The sequence below is a fragment of the Tasmannia lanceolata genome, unplaced genomic scaffold (assembly GCF_043159265.1).
Source record: "Tasmannia lanceolata isolate RefF3 unplaced genomic scaffold, GAP_Taslan_0.1 ptg000002l, whole genome shotgun sequence".
Lineage (NCBI taxonomy): Eukaryota > Viridiplantae > Streptophyta > Magnoliopsida > Canellales > Winteraceae > Tasmannia > Tasmannia lanceolata.
This window is the reverse complement of record NW_027518679.1, coordinates 31,465,486-31,474,853: the sequence shown is the minus strand read 5'-3', so window position 1 is coordinate 31,474,853 and position 9,368 is coordinate 31,465,486. Positions and strand designations below refer to the sequence as shown.

General features: G+C 39.6%; 1 protein-coding gene across 1 annotated transcript; it reads right to left on the bottom strand.

Annotated features, from left to right (window-relative positions):
* Positions 1-847: 847 nt before the first annotated feature.
* Positions 848-5,735, bottom strand: LOC143884082 (putative indole-3-acetic acid-amido synthetase GH3.6). Its single transcript, XM_077387472.1, has 3 exons — positions 5,331-5,735; positions 2,495-2,602; positions 848-2,398 (listed from the first exon to the last, which is right to left on the bottom strand). Exons 1-3 carry the CDS (start codon positions 5,606-5,608, stop codon positions 1,072-1,074), a joined length of 1,713 nt encoding a protein of 570 aa, XP_077243587.1. The 5' UTR covers positions 5,609-5,735; the 3' UTR covers positions 848-1,071.
* Between the last annotated feature and the right edge of the window lie 3,633 nt (positions 5,736-9,368).

Genomic DNA, 9,368 nt, shown 5'->3' with positions numbered 1-9,368 from the left:
TAGTGATTACTCTCTGTTTACACTGCAAGGGGGTGGCCCGGGGAAGAAAAAGGGGACTAATATATAATGCACCTGATATTTGCACTTCAATTGTTTTATAATAGCACATACTCATCTTGTCTTTGCGTTTTTAATTGGCTTTTCCGAGCTTTTTATGAAACTGTAATAACCTTTGCCGGCTGTTTAAATAATAAAAGACAAGATGAGTTAGTGCAATTATCAAAACATGTTAGTGCCAACATCAGTAGCCTTTTCCGTTTTCCCTTTCAAGAAATTAATTCAAAATCACCTCAACGGCTACAAGTCTAAGAAGAATTTTCTAGCCGTTGGATCATCTCAAAATCAAACCATCCAAATTCAAACAAAGTTGACCGTTTGGTCAACAAGAAAAAAGTCATAAAATTCAAAATCACCCCAACAGCTACAATTTCAAAAGGTGTTTTCTAGCCGTTAGCTTCTAAAGATCAGATGGTCAAAATTCAAATGAAATTGACACCACAAGAAAGTACTAGCAAGTAACAACAAGCGATATGCTAGCATCCATCGCTGAAGGCATTTTCCGGATGGGCTTTTGCATGGGAGGGCAGCCACCTCATGAATGAAGACAAAATCTGCTGAAAAGTGAGCCGGTGTGGCTGCTCTCATGTGCAACAACCCATCTGCGAAATGCCTTCTGCAATGGATGGATGCTAGCAAATCCCCAATATTTACATCAACAATGCTGCTAGTACTTGAATGAAATCGAAAACATCAAGTGAAATAAAGATGCAAATAAAATTTGGTGATCCAAAAGCAACATTTTTTCAGAGCTTCTTGACCTTAAATAAAAGAACAGTATACAGGGAAATGACAGTCCAAATAATTGGCACGAATTTCATTATGCATCCCTTGAAGAGGGAATAATTTCAAACTAGCAATATGTTTGATATCTAGATTATAGTATTTGCTATATACTAACAGTAACACCTCTCAGTAGTATGGATTATGGAAATCAATCCCAAATGTTCTTGGGCTTCTGTAGCTTTTGTGATAAGCTGAGAATACCTTTTTTTTCACCATCTATACAAACCCTTAACATACGGTCAAAACAGCAGAATTTTTCAACAACTCCGCGATCATATGGTTCCTTAAAATTTTGGGTGGCTTATATTGATTGGCTGGTGCTCCATTCTCCAGTGCCACCTGTAGTAAAACATCAAAACTACCAGGCTTTACAATAGATAACTCCAAAGGACCAACATCTCCATTCATCCTCTGCACCTTAAACAGACTTCCCAAACAACCTTCCAGAAATGAGCAATACCTTCTGAGAACAATAACTGATTCCTCTGAATTACTCTGTAGAAACACACACTCCCCAGTTACTTCTAGGAAGATGGTCATGTGCTTTGGACTCGAGTCCAGGTCCATGAAACTTGTGAACTCCAAAACCTCTGTCAGGGCTTCATCTCTAAGCATGACTTGAACACTTTCCATGGCAGACATCAAGTCCCTTTCAGTTACAAGCTCACAAGATGCATTTGGAGCTCTTGTCACATATTCTATTTGTGGGGATGAATTATAAAAACCAACAACCTTAACAATGTCACCTAAACGGTATCGATACAATCCTCTATAAGTAGTCACTACTACTTCATACATCATACCAACCTCAACACCAGAGAAATCCACAGTTTCTTTAGCAACAACACCGGTATCTGTATCAAATGGAAGGAACTCAAAATAAGCTGTTGTAGGGAGCATGACAAACCTTGTAAGCTCGGGTGGCTGCAAGCGGTCCAAGTTAATGGCAATTGCGCACTCGGAAGCAAAGTAGTCTCCACCCAACAATGGTATGTCGCCTGCATAGTACTTAAGCTTAGGATAATATTGCTCCATACTCCCTGTCGTGACACATGAAACATAACGCAGATTCGGCCATAGTTTACTCATAATCCCACCCCACTTGTTTTCTTCACAAACTGCTCGAATTCTCTTCGCTATATTTGGTTGGGGGTCATTGAGGAACTCTTCTACGGAGTTTCTTATTGTAACGTCAGTGATCTCCAAAGTGACAGACCCATGTTCAATATCCTCACATAGCTGACCCCATTTGGATTCTAGAAGACGAAATGCCCTTATTAAACCAGCGGCATATGGGGCTCGAATACCATCTATGGAATTAGAGTCCCTAAGGCCGCATAGAAGGTGACAATACATTTGCTGCTGAGGATCAGATCCACGAAGAACTTGTGCGGGACTGATGCACATAGAAAGCAATCGTGATGTGTTTGGGTTATCATTTTGGAATGGATATGCAGAGGCAGCCATGACTTTGATCCCGCCTTTGGTTTCAGTAACATTTCCGGCATATAGAAACCATAGGGTTTTATTGATTGATGGTCTTGGAGGAAATAGCCTTAAGAAAAAACACATGTAGTCGTCTCATAAAGGACTCAAATCAACTAGATATAAGAGTGGCAATGTAGAGCAAAAAGAGAAACATATCAATTACCTTCTAACAGTGGCAGAACTAGCCTGGTGAGCCAAATTAGAAGAGGCTTTTGATTGCTTTGAATCAAAGTATGGTATCATTTTCGGCTTCAAGCTACTCGTACCAGAACTGGTTGAGAAAAAAAAACAAAAGATGTGAAATTCAAGAAAATTCATTAGATTATCACTAGGCGTCAATTAGAAACAACTGTGTTTAGAAATTATGAATTCTACCAAGATGAAAATGTTCAAGAAATGGAAATTCAGAGAGTTCATTCATAATTCAATATATTTAGTGATAGAAAAACATATCTAACAATGAAATTAGAAGAAGTCCTAAGAAAAGATCGAAAATCCCATTTGTAATTCATTCCAAGTACATGCAAATGCAACAGTCTCAATCAAAAGTATGGTGAAGCTAACCCCAGCTATTCTCTGTTCATGAATAGGGGAGTAAAAAACCCAACTTATTTCCTTTTTTCATTTCTCAGAGGCCTAACTAACATAAGCATTAAAACCCTGAAAAAATTTCAGTATGTTGTGTTAGGTACCTAACCAATAGGCCAAAAGCTCCAGATGGAATGAGTTAGGCTAAGCCCTTTAAACAATGTCTGATACCAGGCTGGGTCCTGATGCAAGCGTTAATGAGCAAGAAAAAGGTGGAAGGAGTGGAGTGGAAGTACAGTGACCTTAAACAATGGATCTGATTATGAAGACAAATGGATTGAAACTATGACTAAGTTCAGAATTTTCTGAACTACTGTACTAAATTGTAAGCTGTTCTCTGTTCTCTTTTCCTAACCAATTTCAGGCCGTTGTCCAATTGAAGATAATGCTAACCCCACTTAAAGATTTAATCCAATATGGCACTCCACTAAAATGTCATGAACTCTCATTAAGCAAGATAAATTTGCAAGCAAGCAGCTAAAGAAGATGTAACTATTAACAGTTTGAGAAACAGTTCCTAAAAGCACTTGGCTAGAGCTATTTTCAACAATTTCTGGGTAGCACTTCAGCAGCTGTTCAGCAGGGTGAACTTTAATAACAAAAGTTGGACAATGGTAGGGTGAAAGCAGCACTAGTAAACATTTCACAAGCTTGGAATTAGCTCGCTGAACGTGTCTCAGAGAAAGGCAGAAATCAGCTCATGCTCCTCCAAATTTAAGCATTGATAAGCCTTGGTTAAATTTAGGTTCTGTCTAAAATTTGCTCAATCTCTTCAAGCTGAACATAATTTATACAATTCCATGAGAAATGAACCATAATATGAGAATGACGTTCAAGCCAAGAGACAAATAAAGTACAATTTCATGAACAGAGCTGTAGGAAAAATCCTCTAGGATCTAGATCTCAGGTCGTTAAGTTCAGATCATTTCTTTCGACGTAAAAATGGACGTAAAACCAACATAAAACAAAATTTACGTCCATTTTTACATCAAAGAAACGGAGACAGAGAGTTTCTCTCCAAAACAAAATCAGATCTCCAATTAAGGATTTCAATTTTTACCAAAGTCTAAAGTTGAAAAATGAGACTATTTTTGGCTTTTATAGCTACCTACAAATGAAATTTTAAACAAAAAATTCCCCTATGCTTATGACAACTGCCTAATGACCCCTTTTAAGCCACTAAACTGTCTTATTCCCTAATGCAATGTAAAGAAAATTGCTAAACCAGCCATGGGTGGCCCAAACACTTGAGAAGAGAGGAAAAATGATGACAAGCCTTGCATCAGGTCCCACATAGTCCCATAGGCAGGTTCCCACTGATGATCGTAACATTCCACCATGCTAAGTTCCATATCCGCCATCCTCGGCCACTCTGTGATGGCTTTCACTCTGGCAGTCTGGCCTTTATTCTAGGTAGCCGTTTCTACAGGTCACCTCCTCCATGGCAGCCCATTCTATGGCAACTTCACTCTGGCGGTTTTCAACCTAGCTTTTTTCCCGGTAGTCCTTTCCACATGTCAGCCCTTCCGTGACTCGAACACGGGAAGTGATAGCTGCTTTTTACCAATTGTTAGGTACCTAAGCAATACGCTAAAAGCTCTAGAGCTGATGTGTTAGGTACGTTACCGATATGCCAAAAGCTCCATAGCTGAAATAATGAGTTAGGCAAGGCCCTTTAAACATGTTCCATACCAGGCTGGGTCCCACCCAGTCCCATACCTAGGCAGGTGCCCACTCAGGACCTCAACATACCACTAAGCTTCCGAAACCGCTGTCCTCGGCGGCCCACTCTGTGACGGCTTTCACTTTGGCCTTTTTTCCAAGTAGCCCTTTTCACAGGTCGCCACCCCTTCCGCAACGGCTTGTTCCGTGGCAACTTCACCCTGGCGGCTTTCACTCTGGCTTTTTTTCCATGTAGTCCTCTCCACAAGTCGCCCCTTCCATGACTTGAACACGATACGTGGTGGCTGCTCAGATCCCAAATGTTAGGTACCATACCGATACTTGAACACGAGACGTGGTGGCCGGTCTGATGCCAAATGTTTGGTACTTTACCGATATGTTCCAGGGCTAATGGAACGCGTCAGGCAAGGCCCTTTAAACCTGTCCCATACCAGGCTGGGTCCCAACCAGTCCCATACCTAGGCAGGCCCCCACTAAGGACAGTAACATGATGGAAAATGTTACGTCGGGCCCTTTGGGTCCCACCTAGTCCCATACCTAGGTGGGCCCCACTCATGACAAAACGAAATCGGTGATCTTGATGAATAATACTTCCAAGTTCCAACCATGTAATTAGAAGAAATGAGGAGAAATAATTGAGAAACCCCATTTATAATTCATGAAAAGTACAAGTACCCATTTATAATTTCATGACAAGAAAAAAGCAGGAAAGTGAGAGAATTGAATACCTATAAAAGAAACAGAGGAGGGGATCAACGGAGAGGATGGGTGAATCGTCACCGTTGGCCATGCGATTAATATGATCGGCATAATCATCGTAAGAAGAGATGGGTACGAGTCTCCGGAAAGAATCGGGATCGATCGGAGAATCGGAACCGTTGAAATGGGATTTCAAATAGATTGAATTATCGTTGTGTTTGAGGATCGCTCTTAGGGTTTCCAGCTGTAGACGTTTTGCGTCTCGGGTGCACTCATCGATCTCTTTTAGTATCTCTTTCTCCATCATCTAATTATCGAAACGACGATGAGAGAGAGAGAGAGAGAGAGAGAGAAGAGAGAGAGAAGAGAGAGAGGCCAAGGGGGGTGGCGTTTGCTAATACGCGATGGTCTGAAAAATGAAGATTTATGGAGGAACTCAACAAAGTGTCGGTGCACGAGTGACTTTAAAAAGACTTTTTGCTAAGGGAAATGATATATTTCGCTTCTATTTTTTTTTACTTCGGACAGCCCCCTCTAGTGTATTTACGAGTTACGAGTCCATGGTTTAAAATTTCGGTTTCGGACTCCGGAAATTTCGAAATTTCGGTCAAAATTTGGTAATAATTAAAAAAGCTTATTTAAATCATTTCGAAATTTCAGACCGAAATTTTGTAACATTTCTTTTTCTATTTTTTTACTTCGGACAGCCCCCACTAGTGTATTTACGAGTTACGAGTCCATGCTTTAAAATTTCGGTTTCGGACTCCTGAAATTTCAAAATTTCGGTCAAAATTTGGTAATAATTAAAAAAGCTTATTTAAATCATTTCGAAATTTCAGACCGAAATTTTGTAACATTTCTTTTTCTATTTTTTTACTTCAGACAGCCCCCACTAGTGTATTTACGAGTTACGAGTCCATGCTTTAAAATTTCGGTTTCGGACTCCTGAAATTTCAAAATTTCGGTCAAAATTTGGTAATAATTAAAAAAGCTTATTTAAATCATTTCGAAATTTCAGACCGAAATTTTGTAACATTTCTTTTTCTTTTTTTTAAATTACATTTTCTCAAAATTTTGGACCGAAATTCTCGAAATTCAGAAATCCCGGCCAAAATTTGGAATTTCGCTAGATTTCGGTTTCGGTCCGACCGAAATTTAAAACCATGGTTACGGCTACTCTTCTACACAAAGTGGGCTGTTCCAAGTGGGAAATGGGCCGAATATACATTTCCCCTTGCTACGGCTATTAATATGGCCCCTTGTATTTGTTTGAAAATTCTTGCACCTAGAAAAGGCTAATGATATTGGCCTTATTAAAATAAGGGATTTGCTTGGGACCATCGCGGAAGGCATTTCTAGGAGCGGCTATTGCATGAGAGAGCAGCCACCTCAGAGGAATAAATGAATAAGACAAAATCTGAGCTTATGTGGCTGCTCTCTTATGCAACAGCCGCTTTGAGAAATGCCTTCTGCAATCGTCCATAGCAAATCCCTTGAAATAGTTGTGAATTAATTAAGTAGTATCAAATGGGATTTGCCAGGCCATTTCCCAACAGTCAATTAAATGAATAAGACAAAATTTGCTGAAAAGTGAGCCCGTGTAGAAACAGAGAAAGAGAGACAGAGGGGGCTGTCCCAAGTAGAAAAAGGGGACAATATGCATTTCCCTTTTCTACGGCTATTAATACGGGGATTTGCTGGGGACCATTGCAGACACGCATTTCATGGCTGGCTGTTGCATGTGAGACACACCCACGAGGAATTAAATGAATAAGACAAAATCTGCTGAAGAGTGAGCTTATGTGGCTGTTCTCTCATGCAAAAGTCAGTCCGCAAAATTGTCTAGCAAATCATTGTATGAATTGACATTATTCGCCCTTTTTCTTACCTGGGCCACCCACTGGTAGTTTGAAAGGCTAACCTTAAACACACTACAGGGGCTGTCCCAGGTAATAAAAGGGGGTGAATAAATCAATTCCCATTATTTAAATCCCAATGACCAAGGCCCTGTTCATTTTAGATTGCTGCAGCCAAGGGTAGGTGGTACGATAAAAGTACGCCCCTTGATATTCGGAGGCGGGGCACCATATAAAATCTCTGTTAAATATAAGAGATTTTGCTAGGGAATTTTGCGGAGAGGCTTTTCGCAGCTGACTTTCGCATGATAAAAATAGTTAGGGGAATGATATATTCACCCCCACCCCTTTTCTTCCCTAGGCCACCCTAGTAGTGTGAAAACAGTTATAAATACACTAGAGGAGCTGCGGAAAAAAATGAGATCAATATATCACTTCCCCCTTTTTTACGGCCATCCGTCCTTTATTTTTTAGTAGGTAAGCTGGGATCAAACCTGCGACCTCAAGGTTGAGAAACAAAGCCTCAACCATCGAGCTAGAGGCCCAACCCGTTATTTTATACTGTATGTCTATCTGTGTTGATATAGTTTATATGCATTGGCAAGCTTTGTGACTATGACCCTACCTTAGAAAACATAAGGGAGAACATGGAGCACCTTAGAAACATAAAGAGCATGGAACACTTCCAAAATGGGATTTTTGTTTGGAATATAAAGACCAAAGTGGGATTGACCGACGATTTTGTCAATTTCACAAAAATAATTTAGCATTTTGTGGGGATACGAGCTCATTCCCATCTCTTTTGCGAATGTGTCACAACATGGGATTTCATCTTTTATCTTCTGAACGAAATCCGGGTTTTACTAGCAACCCTCTATCTAGAGATAGGAAAATATGGAAAAGAAATATTTTTCCAGAATCTCTTGCTTCTTCGTTGTTTGATTACAGATGAAAAAATAACTTGCACACCAGCTATTCAATTTTTATATGGTGGAACCTTTAATTGATGATGATACACATCTAAATTAGCCATAAGTACATCATTTTCCTATAAAACTTGAGAAAAGAAAGTGAAATCAATCTGATTATAGGTTGGAAGTCTCAAAAGACAGAAAAATATACCATCAAGATCGATAACTATCTATCATATACCTCTATCTCCCGTCTAAGCCTTACTGTCTCTCTTTCTGTGAAAGAATCGGGAGACACCCCATTACATACATTCTTGGCGGGGTTACCAAAATGTTCAACTTTTATTTTTTCTTTTTTAAAATATTAAGATCTATAAGAGAAAAGCCAATCACCCACCCAATCCAATATTGATTGAATGCCTGAGCACTCAGAGACTATCGATAGGGTCCAGGGGTGCAATTTCGGTCGAGCTTAACCAGGGGCGGAGCTACATGTAGCATAAGGGGGGCAATTGCCCCCATTGAGTTGGGCCAAACTCCTTAATATGCCCAATTCAATTGGGCCTAGCCTTTTGTATAACCTGCCCCCCTTATGTATAATGCCCCATTATGTATAATTCCTGGCTCCGCCACTGAGCTCAACCCAAATCTAACTCAATTTTGGCTTAGATTGGGTCGGCATTTCCTTGGGTTGGGTTGGGAAAAGCCAACCCGATTTTTGTTCGGGTTGGGTTAGGGTTGAGGCCTTGGCAACTCGATCTAGCCAGAATCCAACCTACATGATTGTATTTTTTGTTTTGTTTAGCCCAATGAGAACCCAAACCAACCCTTCTCAACCCGACCCAATTTCAAGTTATATGAGTTGGGTTAGGGTTGAGAGAGGAGTAAAGCAAAAATAGTAAGACAAAACTTCACTTTATAAAGGAAAACATTTAAAACACGTTTTAAAAATGTTTCAAACGTATTAAATAAGTTTTTTTTTTACCAATTTTCCATATTTATATTTTCATTTATTTTACAATTTTTTACTGTGTTTTTTTTTTTTTTTTGCTAACTATATAACATAAAATACAAAAAAGCAAAGATTTTAATACCTTTTCAACCTTATCCCTTTACAATGCACTTTTAAGTCTCCTTTTCGTTACACTTTTAGCCTTAATTATACTATAGATGATAATGACACCCCCGATATTTCTATTTATGGTAGTGCAGACCAACATTTCTAAATTTGGTAATAACAGAACCCCCCCTATCTCTGTCAGACGCGTCTGACGCTAGATCTCCTACAAATTTACGAAAC